Source organism: Scomber scombrus, chromosome 11 (genome assembly GCF_963691925.1).
Source record: "Scomber scombrus chromosome 11, fScoSco1.1, whole genome shotgun sequence".
NCBI lineage: Eukaryota > Metazoa > Chordata > Actinopteri > Scombriformes > Scombridae > Scomber > Scomber scombrus.
The window spans coordinates 15,600,545-15,625,837 of record NC_084980.1 but is presented as its reverse complement, the minus strand read 5'-3'; the positions used below and the strand labels follow the sequence as shown (position 1 = coordinate 15,625,837).

Genomic DNA, 25,293 nt, shown 5'->3' with positions numbered 1-25,293 from the left:
TACCTGTGTACAAGCTTTAAAGTTTGTATTGCACCATTTACAAACATTTGTAGACTCAAAATAAGAAGAAAACATTTTTTAAAAGCTTCAATAAATGTAAAAAGGGTACTTGGTGTATTTGTTTTACCTGCAGAGCAAATATGAAGTGAGAGTGTGGATGAATGTGAGTTTGCACTCAAGTGAGTGTTTGTAGTTTTTGTTTAACTTGCAGCTGGAAAAGGTACGAGGGTGGTGGCGAGGGGACTTGGTAAAATTATTTTGTCTTTTTTTATATGCCCCAGAGTCCACAGTACTCAGTCATACAGCTGGAAGTTGCCATGGTAATGACACTGCCCAATTATTTTGTTTGAGATTTACAGTTAAAAATAAAAGAGTTGCCAAAGGTCTGTGACTCTTGACTATTTTTTCAAACACATTGTTACTGAGTCCTCACCGTGAACAGCACAATGTTTGTGGAGAAGAATGTAACTATTTTGGGGGGTCTGTTAATCACCCAGGAATTAATATTTATATATTTTTTCTAAGCGTGCAAAATCTTTGCTCTAATTATAACAAATCATAACACATTATTACCATAGAACTGTATTCCCTTGTCACTTTTGCAGTTTGTTTTTTGTTAAAATGTACTTTTTAATAAATTAATTCATGTAGAAAATGCTGCAGGGTATGTTAATTGAAATTGTCTCAAATAATTATAAAAGAGTGATCCTTTACAAACGCACATCCAAGTCCTTATGGTCCAAAAACACAGGGGAGAGATTGGTGATGATCACAAGCCAAAATGTGTCCCACTGATTCACAACAGTAGGTGGCAGTGTGGCTGCTAGCAGCTCCACATCCATTTACAGAGAAAAAACAGGTTTTCCCAAAACTAAAAGTAACCTTTCTCATTTACTTTAAATAATTAAATATCACTGCTGACTGTTGAGGGTAAGATCACACTATTGTTTAAAAAGCTATCCATTAACAAGTTGTTGCAGATTTTAATTCTGATAAACCAGCAAAAAACATCTTTAGTTTCACACTTTGAATACAGTTGAGTCATCTCTGTACCCGAAACCAGTAGTCTCAGACACAATCACAGTTTAAATCTGTCTCTGCAGGTTCTCACAGGCTTCAACCACTGTATGCTTTGAGTTATCCTGCTTCCATCCCCATTAGATAGAAAGACAAACTAATAACAATACCGGTCCAGAAATCACAGTATGGAGTGGTTGGGTTTGAATGATCAGTGCTACATTTATACTTTGATATATAGAACAAAACATACCGAAACTAACTATAAACAAACTAGGACTTGACCTAAAAAGTTGACAAATAAGTCACCCGGTTCAGGCCTTTTGTCATTATGATTTAACATCAAGAGACATGTTGAATATTTGCATCTGTCTTGACTGTGGTGTCAAATGCCACCATCAACATCCTCCCATCATCTCAACTCTAAGTTAAGTGAAGACTTAAAGGTGCAGCGTGAAGAATTTAGTGGCATCTAAAAGAACAGTCTTGGAATATGATATTCATAAGTATGTTTTAATAAGTGTATAATCACCTGAAAGTAGGAATTGTTGTGTTTTTGTTGCCTTTGAATGAGTCCTTTATATCTACAGAGAGAGCGTGTCCTCTCCCAGGAAGTCAGCCATGTTGTACCACCATGTTTCTAAAGTAGCCCAGAACAGAGAAATCAAATACGGGTTCTAGAGAGGGTCTTTGACATTTTTTGTGAGTTTCACAGCCACGGTATGTTCTCCTACATGCTTGGGTTGGGAGGGTGAGGGATATTCAGTTCGACGCAATCTGCAGCTTCATCACTAGCTGCCAATGAATGCCACTAAATGCTTCACACTGGTCCTTTAATTTTTATACACTGACGTAAATTCCTATCCGAGGAAACATGTACCACAGTCGTACAGAAACACTCACAGGAGACACCTGTGGTATAAGCCAATACTGTTGCTTCCTCAATTTCATTTAATTTTGTCATGTTTATCTATGTTTTTGATATTTGGTTTGTATCTTTTTTTCAGCAAATTTGCAGCCATGCTAGCAGCATATCCTCTAGCAGCATGGCTGTAAAGATGGCATGACGTCAGTTACTGTAGATTGAAATATATCTACAACTGTATGTTGGATTCTGATGAAATTTTAAACAAACTTTCATGGTTCCCAGAGGATTAAGACTGACTTTAGTGACCTACTGTCTTTTCCTTCTTGCACCACCATGAGGCTGCCAGTTGTTTTGAGTGAAATGTCTCAGCATCTTTTCATCTGGCACTAGCATTAGATCAAAGTTTTAACACTTGGTTTATGACCAAATACCAGCAAAATGAATGACTTTACCCATCGGCCTCAGCTGCACTTTGTGTTTAGTCATAACAACTTAATGTTAATATGGTCAATATAATATATCTGCTGATCATCAGCATGTTCGTACTGTCCTTTTGAGCATGTTAGCTAAGAGCACTGCTGTGCCTCACAGAGCTGCTTGCATGACTGTGGCAGATTGCTTTGTTGATAAACAGAATAACCATTTAGTATTCACAATGTGAAAATATATTGTGAAATAAGAATATATTACACAATTTCTGAGAGACTAAGAAGATATTTTATGTTATACAATGTTTCTCAACATTTATAAAACAAAGCACAATCCATATTATACATGCTGTTCATTACATATCAAAAACAAATCAAATCTACTGTTCCAGCAGTTTGCCGTGGTCATGCATGCAAATGTGTTTAAAGAGTAAAACCTGTTAGTCGTGTTTACCTTTGCTTAAATTTTAACGGTTGTAATGCACGCTGGAAAACACATGCATTAAATGTGGCATGACTCAGGAAGTGGGTGATGAAACAACAAAGGTAGAGAAAGCAGAAGTGTGTCTGGCACAGCTCAGACAGTCAGACAGGCACCCTGAACTTTCGACTGAGAGAATGGCATCCGTGAGGTAAGGACTTAACTACACTGAACTCTTTTCTACCGTACAAGATACCTAATATTAAAACAGTGCAAGTTAGATTTTCAGAGTGTATTATAGTGAAATGCTAATATAGTATGAAGATGTAGCAATTTTGCTTAAATCGTTTGAGCGTGAGCCAAGTTTAAGGGAAATACAAAATATCTTTTAATTGGAATATTGTAAATAACCTTGATGTAATTGGAGGGATCTCTACTTTGATCACTCTAATAAGCCCACAACAGACAGTATATTAGTCTGCCAGCTGTCTGCATGATTTCTAATATGCAGTGTGTAAGGCGGACTATTTTTGATCTTATTGATAACGCTGTTTTTGTAAGCCACATAACTCAGAGATATCTTTTTAGAAACTTTGTGTTTCATTATCACAAGCTGACATTTGCAAGTGTAGTGGCTGTGCAGTAACTCCATGCTCCACCAAGACCTTTGAATGTAGTTGTGCATAAATCAGTATGCACTCTGATTCTTTATTAATGTTTCATTGGAGACAGGTGCACTAAAACCCCAAAAGCCATGTTTCTGTAAATCTTTTAGATGATGAAAACACATTGCTAGATTTCCTGCAGCAGGTGTTTGATTCATCTTTTTAATATCACTAATTTTCAATTCAAATATACTTTCCTATGACTTCTTACTAAGCCACTGACACTGAGCATACAGAGGATGATGTTCAGACTTACATGTACAAAATATGCTCTCTTTGTGTCTTTAGCAAAAACAAAAACCACATTCACAGCTACTGAACCCAAAGTACTGAGAGGTTTCAGCTTGGTAAAGTGGTGTTTCTTATATAGACTGTTTCTCTGTGGGAACAAAGAGTAATGACAGGAAAGAGATTAATTTCACAGAAAACTTGAAGTGAAAAGCTGTTTAAATCAAACAAAATCTATGTGTTTCCCCCTGCTGTAGGAACACAACCATGAACAGCAACTGCTCATTTGAAGCGGTGGACCAGGTGATGAGATATTTGGAGTTGGTCATCTACATGCCCATCTTCCTCTTTGGTCTGCTTCTCAATGTTGCAGCGCTGGTAGTGTTCTGCCTGTTTCTGCGCAAATGGACTGAGTCAACTATCTACATGACAAGCTTGGCCCTGATGGACCTGCTTCTCATCTTCCCTCTTCCCTTCAAAATGCACGCCACTAATCACCTCTGGCCTGCCCACCTTCAACCTCTCTGCTCAGTGTTGGAAAGCCTGTATTTTGTTGGGATCTATGGCAGCATTTACACCATCATGTGTATAGCTGTGGACAGATGGGTGGCTATCTGTCACCCATTCAGAGCCAAGCAGCTGCGTTCACCCAAAGCAGCTTTTTGGACCTGTGTAGGGGTCTGGATGCTGGTGCTGGCTGCAATGTCCTCAACCATCTTTCGCTTCAGGGAGGCCGGGCACACGGCCTTCCACTGCTTCCACAGTTTTTCAAAGAAAGGCTGGAGCCCGCAGGTCATCAGCTGTCTGCAGGTGTTTGGATTCCTGCTTCCTGCGCTGGTGGTGGTTTACTGCTCCTTCAAGACCATCTGGGTGCTTAAGCAGTCAGGCCAGCGCAGCCCCAAAAGCCGTGCCTGCGTGAAGATCATCTACAGTAGTCTGTGTGCTTTCCTGGTGCCTTTCACCCCGAGCCACCTGGGCATCCTTCTGCAGTTCCTGGTGAGATAAACAGCAGGTTCATGAATTCTTGAGTGGAAATAGTTAAACAGACTAAAATAAACAAGTGAAAGTGACAAAATAATCTTATTTTATATCACACAATCTTCATTAACAGATACAGTTTGTCCACGTTTGCCCATGTTTAAATTTCCATTTTTTTATGACTACTTTGAGGATTTATCATCCATTTTGCCTCAAAAAGTAAACAGTTTCATTCCAAAATGCAACATATCCATTAAACCTAATGTGAAATGCTACACGCTTTGTCCACAAATTGCAAATAATTTTAAAAAATGACTTCAAATCTATATACCAAAAGAGGGAAGGTGCACTACTTCATCAAAGTGCAAAATCAAACTCACATCAAGAGCACCTGCTTTGTGGTACATTGCTATCAGGTCTGAGCAGCACCCCCACACTTGTTTTTTTTTTTTAGACTTAGATTAAATTGTGCTTCATTTATGCACAACAGCAATCATTATGTAGGTCAAGGCTGTTACCATGGTTTTAGAAATACTGACGTCTTTTTGTGTATAATATGGTGTCTTTGCTTGTTTTGGATACAGCAATGGGGTTACACTGTAGGTTGATTGTTTCAGACACATTTCTTAAGTGACTCAGGGTTTTACAATTTAAATTCACATCTTACAAAAAACTATGTCCATGGAAGCAAAGAAAGCAGCCATTGTGACACAAGTAGATTGTGAAGTATGCTTTCCTAATTAGATTTTTTAATTTAGTATTTAAAATATGGCATGTGTAACAATTTTCTTTCCCTCACAATATCACACAGGTGCACCAGGGTGTGATTCAGGACTGCGGTGCCAAGACCAACATCAGCCTGTTCATACAGATCGCTATGTGTCTGTCTAACATCAGCTGCTGTCTGGACGCTGCGTGTTACTACTTCATCGCCCACGAGGTGAGGAGCACCAAACACACCTTCAGGTTGTCAATGATCAGCCAGAGAAGAGCCACCTTTAGCACTTCAGAGGTCTGAAGAAAGGGGACACGGACATTTTGGGTTATGATGTAATTTGTCCTCAGAGGACAACTAGATCTGGCTTCTTGAGTTTTAGTTGGACACTGAAGAAGAGCCAGTGGTTAGTTTCAGTAGCTGATGTAGCATGTGTGAGAGTATTAATGGTTGGACAGGCAGCAGGAGATCTTAATTAATCACTGAAGTGAGAGAAGGCCCAAAAAGTGCAATAGGAAAAGAGTCGCTCGCACTGAAGTATTATTTGGTCAAATAACAGGAAACCAGTTAACACCTCTTTAACCTCAGACACTTTCCAAGAGCTCTGACACCCAAAATGCAGGTTGCTAACAACAAATCTAACAAGGTAAAATTTGACTTATTTCTAGAATTATTCAGTTGTCGAGCTTCTGGGGTATTGAAGGCTCACTCAGGTTGTCCAGTCATACTGTACACACTGACATTGACTGAGAAACTGTCAGTGAAACAGCAGCTCAGTGCAAAGTTTTGCCATTTTGTCATGTTTAAGAAGTGATGTCAGAGACACAGAGCGTAAAAGGTGCTTTTACTGCTACGGCGCAGCCGTCAAAAAAGACGACATCAAACATTCAAGGTCAGAGCAGATACATTTCAGACAGATACCAGCAGTAAGTCGTAAAAAGATATATAATGATAATAAAGATAATAATAATAATAATTATATATTTTATTCATGTAGCAGCACTCAAACAATTAAGTGAATAAAACTAAAGGAAGTGAATTAAATCTGTTTATCTATTCAAATATTAATTTCCAAAACACATACATTTAATTAAGTCATATCAATTATCAATCTTTTTTTTTTTAAGTTTTAATTGATGTTTAATTAATATCTTGATTGTTGATATTTTATAGTTTGGTTTTTAAGCAAGAAATTACTTGCTTATCAGGAACTATCATTATATAAGAATAAACTATAAATATTTTCTCAAAAATATATTTAACCCCTGAGCTGCAGGCTTTTTGACATGTTGTTTATGTAAGAATTGGTTGTGGAGATTATATATATATATATATATATATATATATATATATATATATATATATATATATATATATATATATATATATATATATATATATATATATATATATATATATATATATATATATATATATATATATATATATATATATGTATATATATGTATATATAGTGTAAATCACTATGTAAAAAAGTGCCAAAAGTATTTCACTGAGAATTTTCCACTAGAAATGCCAAAATGTGTCTTTGGTATAATTAAAGAAAACTCATATAGCATTCAGTTAGATTACACATGTATAATAATTCATATGAATGAAAAGCAAAGTCCTGAAAAGAAGTCTGAATTTATTATAGATTTATACTGATGCACTCACCACAGTATTTACAGTTTGTGTACAGTAAATATAACATGCCATTGATTATGATATGTTTATATCATTTTTCTACTTATTTTTATTAGATTTTTATTATGTAACTTGCAATAATAATGTGCAATAATAATAATAATAATAATAGTAATAATCTGATCCTGTAGTCGGCCTGTACAGGACTGTTTTGATTTATGTGAAAGCTAAAACTTAAGGTTGTACATGCAGCATATTGAACCACTTTCTACCTTTTTTTGGTCCAAGTTGAACAGTGCCATCGTCTGTAAGTCTGAATGGCTCTTAATTGGGTGTATGACTGTAAATGAATGCTGTTTATTTTGTATATAATAATATATCTCTTGAAAACCTCCCTTCTTAATCCAGAAACAAGAATCTTGTTCTGGTTGAATGAACTTGCATTAATTGTGTCTCGATATTCTCATTTTGCAGTGCAGCCTCTTCTTTGTTGAATTTTAATGTTATTCATTTGTGCCCCAATTCCATTTTGATTCTGTTTCTTTCTTTTGATATGATATGATTTTTTTCATTGTTATTGGACATATAGAGATTTTTTTTTTGTCAGGTCTGATCTTTTCTGATATTTTGTATGTAGCAATAAAATAAGCCGAGCCACAATGTAAAACACAACAATGTAAAAATGTATCAGAGCAAAGCCATTTAGAAGACGATACTGTGGATTATGTAAACCCATGAATGCTTATCATAATAATAATATAATGAAACAAAATCTTTACGTCTGCGGCTGACGTCTGTTCTGAAACATGAAGTCAAAACATACATTATGACACAATATGTTGACTCATAGATCAGGTTTGCCTTCACAGAAAGTACAGAAACAGTAACTTTGGTCCAGTTTTCTCAGCTTTTTGCATGGCAGCAATTCTGAAACTAAATTTCCTTTAATCTGCTTCAAGGTGAAATATAACTACCCACATTGGATTCATCTTGTGACTAGTTTACCACAATGAAGCAGCAGTTTTCTATATCCTGAGCGACAACTTAATATATGTTGAGCACGTCCCAGAAACTGAACTGGTCAGTTGTGGCTGTTTGTCAGTCTGTGAAGGCAGAGAGGAAGTTCACAAAGAGCAAAAATATACTCTTTATTTCCCTTTCTAAAGATTCACTGCTTTTTAAAAAGTGTTTACATGTTGGCAGAATCTCCAACCCATCATTTGGGATGATAAACAATCCAAAGACAAAATAGAGTTTGATTATTTATTCTTAAAGCAGCAAGATATTACGAGAATCGACTGTACAGCTAAATAAGGTATCGGACACTATGAAATATGAGTACATTTCACAGGTCTCCCTCGACAGAGACTGATTTGCTCCAGTTTGAATGTAGAGATGCCACAAATCATAGAGATAATAATGCCAAGATATGAAGGACCAAGTGAGTAGGAAGGAAGGAAGAGCAGACATAATGAGTTTTAGCCTTTGATATAATCAACAGTAAGTGATCTTAACTATCGAGCGTTCTTTCTAAATAACTCATATGTCCTTAACACTAAGCATAGCATCACTGACTGAAGACTTTGGTTCCTTCTGTCACTCTAAAGCACTGCTACTGATTACAGTCTAAAGCCATTTATATCCAAGGAGTAGGAAAGTGTGATACAAAAGGAAATAAGAGACAAACCATAAAGAAATGATCGTTCACAAAACAAGGTTGAGTTCAGATAAAAATCTATGCATGTAACAATATGAAAACAATTTACAGTATATATTGCTTAGGAACAATCAAAGTTATGTACACCATTCATTAATGATAAAAATCAGCAAAGTAATGTCTAAACTACATGAGGTATGTTTTGCCATTTCCTGACATTCAAAATGAAATAAAATAACAGCCAAGAAACAAATATTCACACGAGTGCACTGCGCAAGCAGCCTCCAAGTATCCTTTACATCACCCACAGTGCACTGAGTCTCTAAATAAAAAACACAAAGACAAGTCTGAAATAAAATTAAATCCTCTGATGAAAATGTCACAAACTGACACACAGTAACATCTTTTGCACAGGACAAGCTACGTATATATTCAAACACATATAACGTCATTCAAATATACAGACCATCAGAATTTTTTTTAAAAAGAGAAGAAAAGACATTAACATAGTACATGGACAATAAAAGAGCATTTCCAACTTGAGACAAAAAAAAGAAACCGAAACTGACAAATAGTTGCTCTTAAAGTGCAGTTAAAAGCCTAAAGAATTCAAGAGGTATGGTTTGAAATTGGCTTCAGTGGCTGAGATTTCCGCCTCCGATTTAGACACTGCTGCAGATCACGGTCTCCACCACAAAAGTGTTTTCGAAGTGACGAATGCTGTGGCATTTCTTTGTTTCACGCCTGTCAATACCTGGAAAAAGAACAGAAGACACATTCAGAAAATCAGTTCGATACTGAAAACGGAGGATGCAGATTTGTATTACTGCCATCATGCCTACAGGACACTTATTGAATCAGCAGTGGTTATACTCGAATAATCACATCCATATATGTACCCCAGGGGAAGTTTGTTGCATCATTTCTAAAGACCTGACGCCAATCAAAGGCTGCAACGACAATGATATCGTCATGTGCATCACTAACTCCTCCACAGTGTGTGGATGTGTCCACTGCACTATGAGTGACTCACATAGCAGGAAGTTCCCAGCCTGCGCCCACACACACACACTGAAATGAAAATCACGCTGCCAGATTGTTAGAAGTGGATTTTTTTTACACACATACACAGTCTGAAATCTTCACAAGGAAGTCCCTATTTGGTTCTGGTTGTATTTGTCTCCTGCATGGCTCCTCCCTCTGATTTTGCTCCTACACACTAAACCAAACACCGGACTCCTTGTGAGTACTTTCCTTCCACGGTGACCCAGCACATGTCACATGACTCAGCATCTCACAAATGTTGGTGTGACAGCGGGTAATAAATCGGTGGAAGTAACCCACTCGTCACTGATTATTTAGCATCTCTTGTTGGCAGGGAGATTGAAAAAGGAAGTGTACGTCTGCACTTACGTCTGCGCTGGTTGCGTCTGAGGCGGTAGGTTTCTTTTCCGTAGCACAGCCTGTGGATGAACGGGCCCAGCTGCCTCATGTTCCTCACCCTCCCTGTCACCACCATTTCCTCCTGGATGATGTAAGTCTGAGGAAGGTATGTCCCTCTCTGTGACAAAGAGACAAGGATGAATCATTCAATCAGTCGATCTGTAGGAGGAGCAATGCAGACAGGAAGATGGGAACGCTCCGTCCTTCACTCTTCCATTTAACTCTAACAACGCTTTTACAGCGGCTTTATCTGTGACATCGAAAGAGACCAGGGGCGAGTGTCTCACCTTGACATTAACAAGCAGCTCCCACAGGTTGCGTGGAGGCATCACCAAGGTCGTGTTCAGCTCGGTGATGTAGCATTTGTCCAAGGCGATGTCATGATAAGCTGTGAGGCCCTGAAATAAATGAATACATGTTCAAACATCAGCCATCATGAAACACTTAAAAAGAAAAGTCACTGGCAGGAAACTAATGAACATTATCAACTTTATTGGAGTTAAGAACGACTTACCCTCTGAAAATCATGGATGATATCTGCGGGGTCGCTGCCTCCAAAGTGTGGCACAGGTACGCTGATCTGTTCATAGTTGTCGTCAAGGTAGATACCGACATTCTCCTCGAGTTCTTGTCGGCCCCTTAGAGGAGCATACACCGAGTCCTCGTAGATAACCCGACAGTGGAACAAGCTGTCCTCTGGGATCTGCTACAATGACGCAACAGAGCTGAGTTAGCATGTGGCACATCATCTTTTAACAGCGTTCTACATTCAGTGCCATCGGATCCGAGGAAAGCAGAGACAACTGACCTGAGGTATGAAGTAGTAACGATAGACGTAGATAGAGGCCAGCACCAGCCCTGACATGAAGACCACCAGACCAAAGGTGAGGCAGCACAGGCCAGCTGGGAAAGGCTTCTTGGACTTGACAGGAAGAACCAGCTTCTCCTGTAAAGAGAAGAAGAGTTTGGTGTGAGGAGAGGTGACAGTCCACAATCATTTAGCTCACAGATTGAGGAAAATATGCACTAGATTTAAAATATTTCACGTGTGATGTAGCTTTAATGAAGCACTGTAGCTGATAGATAACAGTGTGGACATTATCTGATTCTGAAGCTACAGATATTGTGGAAATGTCTTTGATATTATTATATTGTACTATGATGAAATACAAGCGGACATCATGTCCTCTCACATCACTGTGCTTCCTCGTACAAAATCTAAATTGTAACAGAGTTAATTTTGACAGGATGTGGCTGCCAAGTCGTTAGTCAGACGAGGAGATCTGGTAGACGTAGGACGGACTGGGATGAGGCACGCCAGATGCCCACCCACAGTCTCTCAAGCAATCTGCTGCCTCTCTCTACTACTGTTGCTATGGAGAGCGGAAGCAAGGAGAATAGACTGTGCCAGTCTCTGACGAAGATGCTGGCACATGGCCGTCTGGGTCTATTCTTAGAGGTCCTACTTCCACGCTCCATATTTGCAGTTAGTTCCCTCGCGCCCTCAGTGGGAGTCAAATCGAGAACAATTGCATGGAGCCGGAGTCCCTCGGCAGAGGCGTACTTATTAATAGATCTACACACATTGGCTCTGACGCCTTGCCGACGACGTCAGCCAATCAGAAACTGAACAGCCTTTGAGATCATGTGTTATACGTAACAGTCAGGTGAAAAAATAAGTGTTTGCACAAGTGATGGATGCGTCATGAAGTGGGATTAGTTGCGTGCAGCGTGTTCTTCAGAAAGGAGGCTCAGGAAAGCTGGACTCACTGTAACGAGCCTGACTCCCTAAACAGCTGATGATTCAGGTTTCAGCCCAACTCAGGGCTGAAACCTAATTATTTAAACTATCAAGAAAACAACATGAGCACAATATGGTAATCAATCTACTCATATATGAACTTTAAAAAACTGTTTCACTCTGTTGAGCAGGGCACAAATTTATCACCAGCCTCTGACTGAAAGCTGGTAAAATATACAAGTGGCTGATAGATCTGCTTCAGTCAGTGGCCAAAAACCACACAATGATAATAATCTACTGAGAGGCTGGTAAAATCTGAACCCTCAGTAGTCATCTGGTAAGTGGACAAAAAAAGTTAATTTTGCACCCTGGTTATGAGGATTGTAGACTGATTATTGTATGTCAGAGTTGGATAGCATCAGTTGCTATTTTTAACACAAAGAGGTGTTCAGATCCTTTCGGAAACCTTTTGTATCTTCAAATTAACTTAAATCTAAAGGAGAAGTCTCTCCAAATCTAATCAGCTGGATACAGGAACGCCTAAAACTTTAATAAGACTAGTTTAGAGTTTGTGTTCATATTTGTTTTGCTCTTTCCAGCTCCTGTCCTTTTTCCCTTTACTGCTAATTATGAAAAAGAAGAATAAACCTGGTGTTTGTACACATCACCCTCACTCTCAGGCTCATGAGCTCATCGGCGCTGCCTGCAGGGACCACCAGGTATAACACCTGGTGACGTCACTGACTGGTGCAGTGACGCATCTGACAGGTTTGTTTTCTCAGCCCGACAAAAAAAAGAAAAAGACAAAAAAATGAGGCTATGTTCAAACCCATCGTGCCTATAGTGATAAAATTAGAGTTGCTTCTTTAAAATAAGATATTAACATGTTATAAAATAGAGAGTAAAGGCTGGAGGCGCGAACGAGGCAACCATCTGCAGTGTGTCCTCGAGCTGGCCAAACAAGGTGACGTAATGTCAACATCCCCAGGCTGGGGTGGCCTGCACTGTCAGGGTCTATACCCCTGTTATTACAACACTGCGACCATTTTAATAATTCAGATATACTTACTTATTATAAATGCACCGGCAAAAGGAAGAACATATGATTTCGTTTTAAATCATTCAGTGTCACTATAAGGTTACAGACAAGTAGATTACAGACATTATATTTGCATAATTAAACATATAATGGATTATCCGTGTAAAAAGTTAAATTTACATGAAGATGCATGAATAGATACAAGTAAATATCACAGCTAAAAGTGAGCATTTAATCCAGAATAGCCTGTGCAAAAGGGATTATAGGCTGCTCCTGCCATACTTAGACGTTTACATGAGACAAAATACCACAACACGAAACAAAGGAGGAGAAAGTGTGCAAACTCACGTGAGCCAGAGGTATAATGATCTTGTCTTCATCGCTCTCTTTTTCAGGCTTCTGCGCCGAAACTGGCTGGAAAGTGATCTTCACCATGTTTGTTTGGTTGTTGTTTGTTTGTTGTTGTTTTTCTCTCAGTGTGTGTTTGCTTTATCTCGTAGCTGATTGTGGTGCTGGTTTCTTCCAAGGAGCCGGGGAGATTATATAGCGGCGGCAGAGAGTCGCCCCCGGGACTCAGTGACCTCACAAGAGCGTCTTCTCTGACGAACGAGCACTGTGTGGGTCTGCAGGAAAAGCCGCCTCGCCGCTGTCAAAATAAGAGTCCGAGCCGGGGTAACACCTTAAAAAAAGACATTTTGTGAAACAATATAGGGTTATAATGTGGTCGCGGCATATAAATAACAATGCTTGAATACTTAAAGCTGTTTTTGGGTGGAGGAATCAAATTGTATGACTCATTTTTTAAATATTAAACTACCGCGTCCTTTTATTTTGAAGGCAAGTGCCAGATATGGTAGTGCTTTCCGTGTTTTATTTCAAGCTGCTTCTCAACACTATCATCCGGAAATGTAGGGATGCTTCAAACTCTCAGCCAGCCACTACACTGGAATAAAGTTAGCACAAGGTCCCCACCACTACTACAACTACTGATAGGAGCCTAATCGTAATTTACTTTTATAGTCATTTTTTAAAACTTATTTATGGACTCCTCAAGACATGTTGCACACAGAACACTGTGTACTAGAGCTGGGTAACATAGATTATATATTACCAGTTTCTGAATATGGTGATTTCATGATAAGAGACTAAATATCATCTCATATTTCGGATATCTTAATAAAATGATATGGCATACGTATTTTTTAAGTTCTAAAGGCTGTGTGATTTTCTTAACTTATCAGACTGTTGTAGCTGTCCTATTAAGTCATTACATCCACTTTAGTGCCTCATTGTGTTCATGTTTTGTGAAAGCACCAGTATTTATCCCTACAATATTGTCACAGTATCGATATCGAGGTATTTGATAAAAAAAAATTGTGATATTTGATTTTAGTCCTGCGATATCATCGAAGATTTCTGCTTAACAAAGTTTAAATGCACAGTAGGCGCTTGAAAGGCCACTAACAAATGTATGCCCCTTACACTTTGCCTAACTGGAGATGATACTCTCCCCCCGTTTTTCTGTAGTGAACTGGATGTCACTGCCCCAATATGAAGGGCCTCCCTAAAGACTTTAGATTGGCTCTGCAATGTAAGTTTTATTATTTAAACTCTCTAATTGTTTCCAACCATTTTTAACAATAAAAGGGATTGTCCTCAGTCTCTATGAGGAAAGTGTTTAGAGACTGACCTGTGAGTCTAATATCGCCCAGCCGTACTGTGTAAAGTGCATTGGTATGAATATCTCATTTCATGTGATGCAATTTGAAAAAATGTTAAGGTGTAAAAATGTTATTAGACATTAAAGTAAATGTTTTATTTCTTAAATTGGTCACAGAACTATAGAGTGAGGTTGTAATGGTGTAAATAATTTACAGATTTAAGATTTTTATTTTTTTTGCAAAAATAGTCTAATTTTATTACTTTTTTTTTTTTTTTTTTTTACTTAAACAGAACCTAACAACCTTCTTTAACACACAGCAAAGTATCAGTGTCAGTTCACCAGTACATATCTCTCATAGAAATACACATTGGCACAGGCTTACACACAGCTCTCCAGTTGAATTTGGACATTTCATGAAATTTGAGTTGCTCATTCAGTCAAATTTTCTCAAAAGCTCCTCTGATAATTTATACTAGAATACACACTCCAAATACAGGGATCGTGCCTTTTTCAGTTTTCAAGCTGCTTGTTCATCTCTAGCGACTACAGGCTTTTCGCACTCTTTACACATGAGAGTGCTGTACTTGACAAATGGCTCATAGCTCCCAATTCACATTAGTTTTATATAGAACTAGAGAACCACTAGCCTAGTCCTCATGAGTACATTGATGGCTCACAATCAAGCATGAAATAGGCCAAACTGACTAATGATGCAATGTGAGAATTGGCAGATATATGGCCTATATTGGTGAGTAGTACTCTTTAAGAGGTCATACTTAAGAATAACCACTAATAACTATTAAAAATAAAATGGTGAAGTATGATAAAATCAGAATAATCTTTATTGGCCAAGTATGTTTACCAATACAAGGAATTTGACTCTTGTTTAGTGGTTATTGATATATTTACATACATTAACACAACAATATCAAGAAATATGGTGAAACCATTTCTGTGAACTGTAAACAAGATACATATAGTGCAAAGAAGTGAAGTGTAAATGAAGTTTGTTTCAAGAGTAGTTTGGTTGATATACTAATATAACGTACACATGAAGCCTAAACTATATTATATTTTTATGGGCAGTCTAGTGTTGACTGTAATGCATTTCTATCCCAAATAAATGGTTTATATCCACTGATTAATGTTTAATTTGTTCCAGCTGTAGCACTAGATGTTGTTGGGCATTATTTTGGCCCCTCTTAGGTATAATTTATCTCAATAATCCAGGTTTTTATTCATACGTAGGTTCAGTTAACAGCTAACAAAACCACTGTTGATCGACGGGTACGAGCTTTGCACGCCCCCGATGCGTCTTGCTCTCGTAGCCAGTTCACCTATTCATATGTAAATGAACCGACACATATACTTAGCACATGCCCTCTTGAAGCGGCATTATCGAGCCCAGTCTGTCTGTACGCTTTGTTGGCCGCTGGGCTCGGCCATCTGTCCCACTGAGAGGCTGTAACGGCTCTTTGGATCCGGAGGGCTTCTGGCAGCGCCTGGGTTAAACTTTCACAACATGGCCCCCATCCGAAACAACACAAACGGAGTGGATAGAGGTGATAACTGCAGTGGAGTCAAACCTGACAGAAAGGTAAGGGCCTGTGTGGATATGTATTGTTCATTATAGTTGTTTTAACCAGCTGAAAACTGACTCCCGTAGTAACTCCCGTTTTTTTCCTGACTGTTCTGGCAGATGAGGAAACCTCTGGTCGAGAAGAAAAGAAGAGCACGCATCAATGAAAGTTTACAAGAACTCAGAGTACTCATCGCAGACGCAGACGTAAGATTGTTGTTTGTACTGTTGTCCCCTTAATGAATTAAACTTTTTTATCTTTGAAATAGTTAGCTACTATTACCGACGGGAACACTGATTGTTTTTGTCACCCAATGCAGTTACAATCAAAGATGGAGAATGCCGAAGTACTGGAGATGACAGTGAAACGGGTGGAGAGCATCCTGCATAACCGGGCTCAAGGTAAACAAATATAAACAACATGTACTTACTTCATAGTATAGCCTGTATGCATAAAAGTTCAGTTAATATTAAAATGTTGGCGTAAAATTGAAAACGTTATCTAGTGTATTATGCCTCTTACCTACATGTCAAGCTTCCGCCAAGTAATATAGTACTTAAACCTTAACCTATAAATCGATGCATAACGGTCAGCGCATTAATATTCTGAATCAACTGTACTGTGGCCGGTGTTTCGGTTTAACTGGTGACCGTGTTAACTGGTGACTCTCTCACAGTATAAGGTACGTTATGAGAGGTGAATGAGTCTTCTGATCACAATTAAGCTTACATAAATGGTCAGCGTAACTTAGATATTAAGCACAATTGAGTATGTATTTTAAAAAGGATTAAACTACAATAAAAGGCTTTTAGGAGAACACCTACGTGAAAGTCAAAAGTTAACACGGTCACCAGTTAAAGCGAAACACCGGCCGCAGGTGCGTATGTGCGTCTTCGACCGCCGCGGCCCAGCCAATCAGAGACGAGTACTAGACTTAAACTGTCTGTCCTAACGGTTTGTTAACGGTTGATGTCTCCACAGAGATGGGCGCTGTGAACCGGGAGGCCTGCGAGCGTTTCGCGGCAGGTTACATCCAGTGTATGCACGACGTCCACACTTTTGTGTCCAGCTGCCCGGGAATTGACCCAACCATCGCCGCGGAGCTGCTGAACCACCTCCTGGAGAGCATGCCCCTGAACGACGAGGACCGCCTCCGGGTGATGCTGCCGGATAGCCCCGGCAACAACAGCACTTGGTCCCTGCCTGAGAGCATGTCCCCGGCCTCGGTGTCCCCGGTGTCCCCGGCCCCATCCAGCGTCTCCACCGACGATCTCTGCTCTGACCTGGATGAAACCGACTCAGAGCAAAGCCATGTTTCTTCTTCAGAGGAGGCCGAGCAGCATGATGTGTCGAGCCTGCCTTCTTTAATATACCCCAAGTCAGTGTGGAGACCGTGGTAGATCATTTTAAGAAGAAAAAGCATGTTTTAATAAACTACAGTAGATGATTTAAAGCTTTGTGGTAGGATGTTTTGCGCCATAGGCCTCACTCAGTACAAGACAAAAACACTACTGGAATGACAACTTGTTGAAAGGCATATGAGAAGCTCTTTGTGTAATTATTGGGGATCAACAATTAAACTGAAATGTATTTAATAAATAAAATATGTAATTAAATCTGTTTTACAGAGGTCAGTGACCTATAGGGTGTTCATGTGGAGGTGGCCTGCCTTCAATGAAGGGGAAATGCATATGTAAATATTTACCTGTTGAATATGACTGAGCTGTATAGAAGATAGATGTCACGTTAGAAATGCATTGATAGCTGTGTGTAAATTATTTCTTATTTAGGATGTCTTTAATGTCAAATGACAGTTAGGCTACCTCATCTGATTTGCCCGAGCTTAAAACTCTTCACATACTTTTTCAATAAATCTTTTTTTTTGGACAAATCACTTGTGTTAAAAGTCTATTTTGTGCAACAGCTCTTTTAAAATAAGCTACATTTCACACACGAGGATCCTACTAACCACCCACCCACCCACCCACGGCTGTTGAAAGATATTAGTTATTACTCTACAATTGTGGGCCATTTGTGTGCACTCTCTCTCTCTGTCTCTCCAAGATCCCTCAGCACATCGTAGGCATTTGTGAGGTGTGAAATGAGTAATCCACACAGTCCTTATATAGGCCTAGTTGAAGACTCGACAAATGGGTTTTATAACTTCAATTGAGTTTGCTTTTTTGATGTCACAGTTTTAAAATAACGTGTGAGCAAATAACTTGCTCAGTCATGAAACGGCTCTTAAGCCACTGGTCTATCAGATTTTCATTATATTGTGTATTACACTGTATGTGGGGCTTTCATGAAAAATCTCTGGTCTTTTTCCCCAAATAGTTCAGTGCATATGATTATTAATATGTATATTTACCAACTGTCTACCTGTAAAATCTGTACACACCATCTTATACCAGCAGTAGGGGGTCAAGAGTCCTGCTGATTCACTCGAGACGCCTTTCAAACAAAGTCTGCGTCCCCTCAGACACGACCTCTGTGGTCCTGTTGAGAGCCACAGACATTGTTATGTCCCTTCACCATCAGCTCCCGCTACTACAAATGCATAATAAAAGACGGCAGTCTTGATCTAATCTAATCAGATGCCTCCTCCGGTGATCCTGTGACGTCCACTCTCAAAGTGTCGTTTCTAACGCTGTCCACAGCCTCAAAACAGCCCCTACTTAGAGGGATTAGTGTTGAAATGACACACACAAAAAATATTAATACAGTGAGTCTGGGATTATTTAATGGATCAAGTATTTATCGTGTTTGGCACGTTTTCAGTGCATCTCCTTACTGAAATACACCATGCTTAAGTAGTTTTGGGGTACTTGAGTTTTTCCATCATATTACAGGAAAATTACAATGATATCTGAAACCAGGCAAATGAGTGCTTTTACCTTTACTACTGATCATTCTTTTATACCTAAGTCAAATTTAGAGCACATTACTACAACTACTTTTACATTCTCGTACTTTCACTTTGTTAAATCAACCAGGCAACTGCTCTCCCTGTGTAGTCTCCCTTTTAACGCTTTCAGCCCCAAACAGAATAACAAATAAGAGAGAAATAAAAGGTTTAATCCATAATGATGAACTTGAAAACAGTGTCTCTGTGGTCACCGACCAGACCGGATTTGCGGCTCCTCAGAGAGAGGTGCAAACGGCCGCAGCAGGAGGGTAGTTTGTAAAATTTCGCACCTCGTCCTCAACTTGGAAGAAGTATGAAGGTGTGAACAGCGAGTAGGAGGAGGAAGAGAGTGAGGAGGAGGGGGAGTATTGAAGGGGGGTCTCTTTGATCAGGCCACTGCAGGATCTGTCTGGACTGTGGGGCAGACAGACATTTGCATTAAGGTGAATGTGAATGTCATGACTTCGGGACGGAGAGGCACAAATATCTCGTTTTCTTTTTAACGTTATATCTAAATGTATCGTATACAAATCTATTTATAGTAGCTGCTATTATATTCTGGTTTAGTTTAATTCATTTTACAAACCCTAAAAAGAGGAAAGGATAACTTAACCCCCCCACCAGCTCTATTTGACATCAGCAAACTTGCAGCAAATTTGACTCCTGCGTTTTCCCCTAATTGAACCATTTTAAAAGGCACATACAGTCAATATCATGCCTACATTATTCTACCAGTCCTTATCAGTCGTCAAACCTGGATCAGCTGTAAACAGGCTTTAAGCACAGTAAGTCGTTTACACTCATTAATTGGTCATCGGATCTCAAACGGTTTCGAGTATTTGTCCAATTTAACTTAATATGCGCATCTGCCGCAGTGTAAACGGCGCAAGAAACATTTCAGACAACTTCACTGTAAATTAGGCAACATTTTTTATTAAACAAACTGATCCCCATCAAAAATAAGAAAATAAATAATAATAAAAAAGGTGCATGGTTGTCAGTGTCTGTTCAGATAACAGAAAGACGAATGACAAAATTCAGGAAATGTTCAAATCGAGCTGAAGTTACAGCTTCAAAGTGAAGAGATGGTCTCCACACAGTCACTTGGCATCTGTCTGAGCTGCTTTATACCCGTGCAATAACCCTAAACTGTAACTTCTGAAGCGACCACGTTTGTTGTGAACGGTAATGAGCTTCAGCCGCTCCCACAGGATGCCCTCCTCCATATTTATGAGGGGCAACATCAGACATCTTCAAGTGTCATGTGACACACATTTAAACTGGGGAAACATCAACTTTTTCCACAGCAACATATCATTTTAGAGGAACTGCTGTCACATTTTATTTACAGTAAATAATAATGACCTTGGTCCTGCCAGCCTTTTTTGAGCTGGATTTTAAAAACACGTAATTTACTTTCTACAGAAACAGTCATTGTATGTAAAAAAATATATATATATATATACTCAGAGTCAATGACTGTTACAAATATTCACACAAGTGCTGAAATGAGTTAAATTAAGTGTTTCTTCAAGTGAAAGGCATCCGATGAACAAAAGCTTCACAGCTGATACTGGAGGAAAAAAATGCAAGAAAGTGATGAAGATGATGAGAGAAATGGCCAGAGGAGGAGGAGGGTTGAAATTTAAATTGTACCATTTTTGCAGAAATCATAGGATGATGGGCAGGTGAGTACATGTAGCTTACAGTATGTGTAGCACCTGATTGTCTGCAGACTCACATGTTTTCACTGTCTCCATAGCATCAGAGGTGGAAGGGACATCTACATACTTGAGTACTTGTATGTCACATTTTATGCTACTTAATAAATATTTCTATTCTACTATATTTATCTGACAGCTGCAGTTAGCAGTCATGTCTAACAACATAATTGTAAACATAATAGTTTATAAAATATGACTCAATGTTACAGGTTAAACAGCTCAAAGTATTAAATATTAAAAAAAATAGCGGATTCTTTGATAATAATCCAATAAATAATATATATTAAACACTCTGAAAGGTGCCCTTATGTATAATAAGTACTTTAATTAAGACACATCTTGAATGCAGGATCTTTACTTGTAACTAAATATTTTTACTCAAGTAAAAGATGCGAATACTTCTTCCACAGCTGGTGTGGATGGAGGTAGTGAAACGTTTTAGCCAAATAGATGAACAGTGCAGCAACCTTGTTCTTGTTTTCCCTCGTCTTCCAGTACAGTCCAAAAAGGGCACTTGTGCGTTCATGTAATGCATGATGGGTATGCACGACTGGAGCTTGTGAAACTGTGAAACCCACAAGCTGACGTAGCACAGTGTTGTTGTAACTGAGGAAATCGCGTCACAAAACACTGAATTTAATCAGTAACCGCAACAGTTAGAACACCACTGAGCCACTTCCTGGCGCATTACTGCTCCGTCTGGTTCATGCTTGTTTGACCTCGACCCAACTGCCTCTCGTACGAGCACATTGTACCTGTCTTACTGGGGTTCTGCATCTCCTAATCAGTGCATACCACACTTCCCCTAAATGCTGCACATTTATATATGCTACAAAGAAACTAATGAATGGACACAGAAAGTCAGCACTCACCAGTAAGAACAAAAAAACCTAACAAAAAAAAAACAACAAAAAAACAAAACTGCCTTTCGGTGTAGCTTTAAAGAAATATATTAAAATAAAGTGTATTTTGATGTCCACCAACATATATATTCACATTCTACAATAGTCTGTTTGAGCCACCGTTTTTCTAAACAGATAAAACTCTTAAAACAGCAAGACACAAACAGATATTTTTAAAAGAAGGGCCTGTCTGACGCTTTGCGTGAAGTAGGCCTCTCTTCATCGTCGTGGTCGAGCAGAACAAGCAGCTGCTGAGTGGTGAATCTCACACTGAAGCACTTTATTGTCTCTCTGGTTGAGTCTAAGAGCTGGAGCTTGGTGAAGGGCCGCGGCAGGAGATGACAACACTGTTTGAGGGCTCCTCTCGGGGCCTCGTCTCGCAGCTCATCTCGTCTGTGTCTGTGTCACCGATGTCCAGGTCATGCTGGTCCTCTGCTGCTACCGCTGCTGCCTCTGATGTGCCGTCACAGCAGGAACACACCTGCAAACCACAAATAAGGCATTAAAGTGAGAGGGGGGTGGGGGCGTTGGGTGGTAAGTGTGTCAAAGAAACACAGACGCAGACACGGTGGGTGCACAACTTTCATAACTTTTGATGTTCTTGTGAGATATGTTTCAAGACAAAAAAACCTCAAATATGATTCACGTAGCAGACTTGACTCAACCCATATAAACAAAAAATCTATTATTTTCTTTGGATGACAACATCTTCAAATATCTTTACAAGTTTGATATTACTTACCATAAACTGACAAATGTAACATAACAACCCTTTTTCCTGAAAACTTAACAGAGCCATAAAACAACTAAAAGTCACATGTTCAGTCAAAGCCACTGTTTGATAAATTAATTGATTTTTCTCTCTACCTTGACGTCTATCGCCTTGGGTAGACCTCCTTTCTTCATCCAGGGATGGACTTCATTCAGTTCCTTCTTCTGCTCCTCTGAGAAGCGTGGCTGGCTCTTCTGCAGCAGCCGCAGCTTCTCTCTGTCCTCTCTGAGCACTCTCTGGATGTCACTGCACACAAACAGACAAGCTTATTAACACACCACTGCAACTTCCCAACAGTCATATCAGGTTGATTTTTGTAGTCATTTGGAGTGTTTGCAAATCTTATAGTACTTTTAAAAAACAAACAAACAACAACAACACAAAACTAATCTACAAATCTACAAATCTAAAGCACTGATAAAGATCTACTGTCATCTGATGATTGTCTCATTCAGTGTCAGTCCCTCCTATCTGATGATATATATCTGCCATCTAGTGGTTAAAATCTGTCACTGCTTCATCAAGCTTTAAATTCCTGTGTAAAATGTTCACTGACGCTTGTTTCCATTTACAGAAGTTAACCACAACAGCAAAATCATGTGTGCAGTCTCTCGTGCACAAGTGAAGTAATATAGCTGCAAAGAAATGCAGCTGAACCAAACAAACTGTTGAACTTTTTTTGGCTCACAGAGACACAGGAAAGACAGTAAAAAGTGGTTTTACAGATGAGTTGTTAAGATGTTTAGAGTAAATGGGGCTTATCACTTATTTTTAGTGGTTCTGCCTGAAGAGAGAGAATGCAAAACAGTAAGACCTACGAGTCACATTAGTACTGAGATCAAATATCTGAGTGACGTCACTTTGAGATATATGTGGGCAGCCAGGGGACAAAAAACTGACAACAGTACTGCAGAGAGCTGAGGAGTTATGTTGAGGATGAGTTGTTGTGGCTGATTATATATTTATAAAATATTAATCTAATCAATCAATACTGTGGTCAGGGTACTCCTCCTACTCCTCACTGCCTACATCTGTGTCCTCCTGATAGGTCGTCATGACTTTATCATTTGTGTTTCCACATCAGGTCCTGCATACGTACTTGATGAAATGGTCGTTCTGCTCCATCTTCATGGGGTTCCTGTCACTGCTGCTCAAGTGACCTTTGACCTTCTGGCTGTTCTGGGATGAGTCCACGCTGCCAAAGTATTTACTACTGTTGTTGCTTCCTGTAAGAAAATGCAGAACCTTCATATTAATCGTATACAAATGCAAATATACATGTTAATACAAATAACGTATCTGTGTTTGAACTTCTATTCAGTTTTTGTCGCTCATTTACTCTTGAGAATAGTACGCACCTGTTCCACTACCTGAGGTCCCACTGGCTGATGTCCTGCTCTTCGATGTCCCGCTGTTGGACGTCCCGCTGGCCGAGGTTCCACAGCCGTTGGACCCAGATCCCATGGACTCCGAGGTGGCTGAGCCAGTGCCGGAACAGGAGTCCTCATGCAGGATAATGTCCAACATGTCGCTGGACAAGGAGTTTGTGTCGCTGTTGTTCCCGTCACCACAAGAGCTTGCCTGCAAGAGAGACATCAGCGATACCATTAAATATGAAGTGTGACATCATACCTGTGGTCAACCTACTGTACTACTTCTGTGTCTTTGTAATAGAGGCCAGTGCAAATATTACCAGCCATGCTGCACATTGCCTCTGCATTTTTAGACTAAAGTGGGAGTATTTTGAGCATGGAAGGGACCATCTCAACAATTATTTGGTACAAAATGTGTTACCATTACCATAGTTACACAGTGAGGCTGAGCATAATTTACCAGAGAGTTTTTCTCTTGCATACACTGATACATTTATAATCTTGTGCAGTAAAGTTAACAGTTTGGGAAACAACATTCACGTACAGTACCAGTCAAAAGTTTGGACACACTTTCTTATTCACTTAAATGAGAAAATGTGTCCAAACTTTTGATTGGTACTGTATATCATATATATCATAATACAACAAAGATAAAACAGTAACATGTTCCCACATTTTGATTTTGCTGCTACAGTTCAGTTCTGCTGCTAATATTGTGGTTCAAGGCTTAAAGGTCTTACATGCAAAATCCAAGAGTGTATGTATGTTCTGAGGTGCTTACAAACAACTGTGTTTAATAACAGCTTTCAGTAACTCAATACATCATTTGTTTTGCTGGTCAGATCTTTTTGAAAGTTTCTCAGTGTCATGCGTTCATAAACATCAATGTCACTCCTGGGAAAATGTTTTACTGGATAGACAAGAACGGTGCAAGATCAAATATACAAATCATAAGTCACGAAAGGAAACTGTTATAGTTGTAATTGACATATGGCATCGGGGGAGGAATGGGATTGGAGTAGTGTGGAGGTTTTCAGATGATTCGCCTACCTCTTTGCTGCAAGCCCTCAGCCTAGAGAACACTTTATCCCAAGACAAACGCTGACAGACACAGGGCGAGCCCTCGTAATACAAGGGTCCAGGTGGACAAAGGAGACTGAGAGATGGCTAAAGGGTGTAAGGGATAATAACATCATGTGTTAACACCCTGGGCCACATTTCATCTGAGGAGTCTCTAGACTGACTTGACTTTACACATGGCATAGCATTACAAAAGTAAGAACCGCTGCACTTTACGACTGTGAATAATCTTGAGGAATCACTGTGACAATGGCATTAAATCCCAAAAGGCTGAGCGACATATGAATGAATGCCTCTGGGGAACATGCCACAGCCTACCTACAGGAGTTCAGCGAGGCACTGATATAAAATCCTGACAATTTACTGTAAGAAGGTTACAGAGTGAAGAATATGGCTATCAGTCATTGGGAGACTTTGGGTGGAAAAAGGAAAGAGAAAGAAAAG

General features: G+C 39.2%; 4 protein-coding genes across 4 annotated transcripts in view; 2 read left to right on the top strand and 2 right to left on the bottom strand.

The window, feature by feature from the left end:
* The first annotated feature begins 2,826 nt into the window (after window positions 1-2,826).
* On the top strand, window positions 2,827-5,623 carry LOC133990024 (G-protein coupled receptor 55). Its single transcript, XM_062428203.1, has 3 exons — window positions 2,827-2,945; window positions 3,885-4,623; window positions 5,417-5,623. The coding sequence occupies exons 1-3, from the start codon at window positions 2,827-2,829 to the stop codon at window positions 5,621-5,623; spliced, it is 1,065 nt and encodes a 354-aa protein (XP_062284187.1).
* A 2,593-nt stretch (window positions 5,624-8,216) lies between these two features.
* Window positions 8,217-13,829, bottom strand: itm2cb (integral membrane protein 2Cb). Its single transcript, XM_062428673.1, has 6 exons — window positions 13,196-13,829; window positions 10,876-11,013; window positions 10,582-10,773; window positions 10,355-10,465; window positions 10,038-10,185; window positions 8,217-9,378 (listed from the first exon to the last, which is right to left on the bottom strand). The coding sequence occupies exons 1-6, from the start codon at window positions 13,280-13,282 to the stop codon at window positions 9,287-9,289; spliced, it is 768 nt and encodes a 255-aa protein (XP_062284657.1). The 5' UTR covers window positions 13,283-13,829; the 3' UTR covers window positions 8,217-9,286.
* A 1,468-nt stretch (window positions 13,830-15,297) lies between these two features.
* On the top strand, window positions 15,298-17,926 carry hes6 (hes family bHLH transcription factor 6). The gene is made up of 4 exons (XM_062428674.1): window positions 15,298-16,107; window positions 16,210-16,296; window positions 16,410-16,491; window positions 17,072-17,926. The coding sequence occupies exons 1-4, from the start codon at window positions 16,033-16,035 to the stop codon at window positions 17,488-17,490; spliced, it is 663 nt and encodes a 220-aa protein (XP_062284658.1). The 5' UTR covers window positions 15,298-16,032; the 3' UTR covers window positions 17,491-17,926.
* A 1,997-nt stretch (window positions 17,927-19,923) lies between these two features.
* Window positions 19,924-25,293, bottom strand: part of per2 (period circadian clock 2) — a 32,888-nt gene continuing 27,518 nt past the window's right edge. The window contains exons 20-25 of the mRNA XM_062428447.1: window positions 24,820-24,936; window positions 23,755-23,977; window positions 23,496-23,622; window positions 22,492-22,642; window positions 21,632-22,105; window positions 19,924-21,589 (exon numbers count right to left, since the gene is read on the bottom strand). Coding sequence (XP_062284431.1) covers window positions 21,926-22,105; window positions 22,492-22,642; window positions 23,496-23,622; window positions 23,755-23,977; window positions 24,820-24,936 — 798 coding nt within the window. The 3' untranslated portion in view covers window positions 19,924-21,589; window positions 21,632-21,925. The remainder of the gene's footprint in view (window positions 21,590-21,631; window positions 22,106-22,491; window positions 22,643-23,495; window positions 23,623-23,754; window positions 23,978-24,819; window positions 24,937-25,293) is intronic.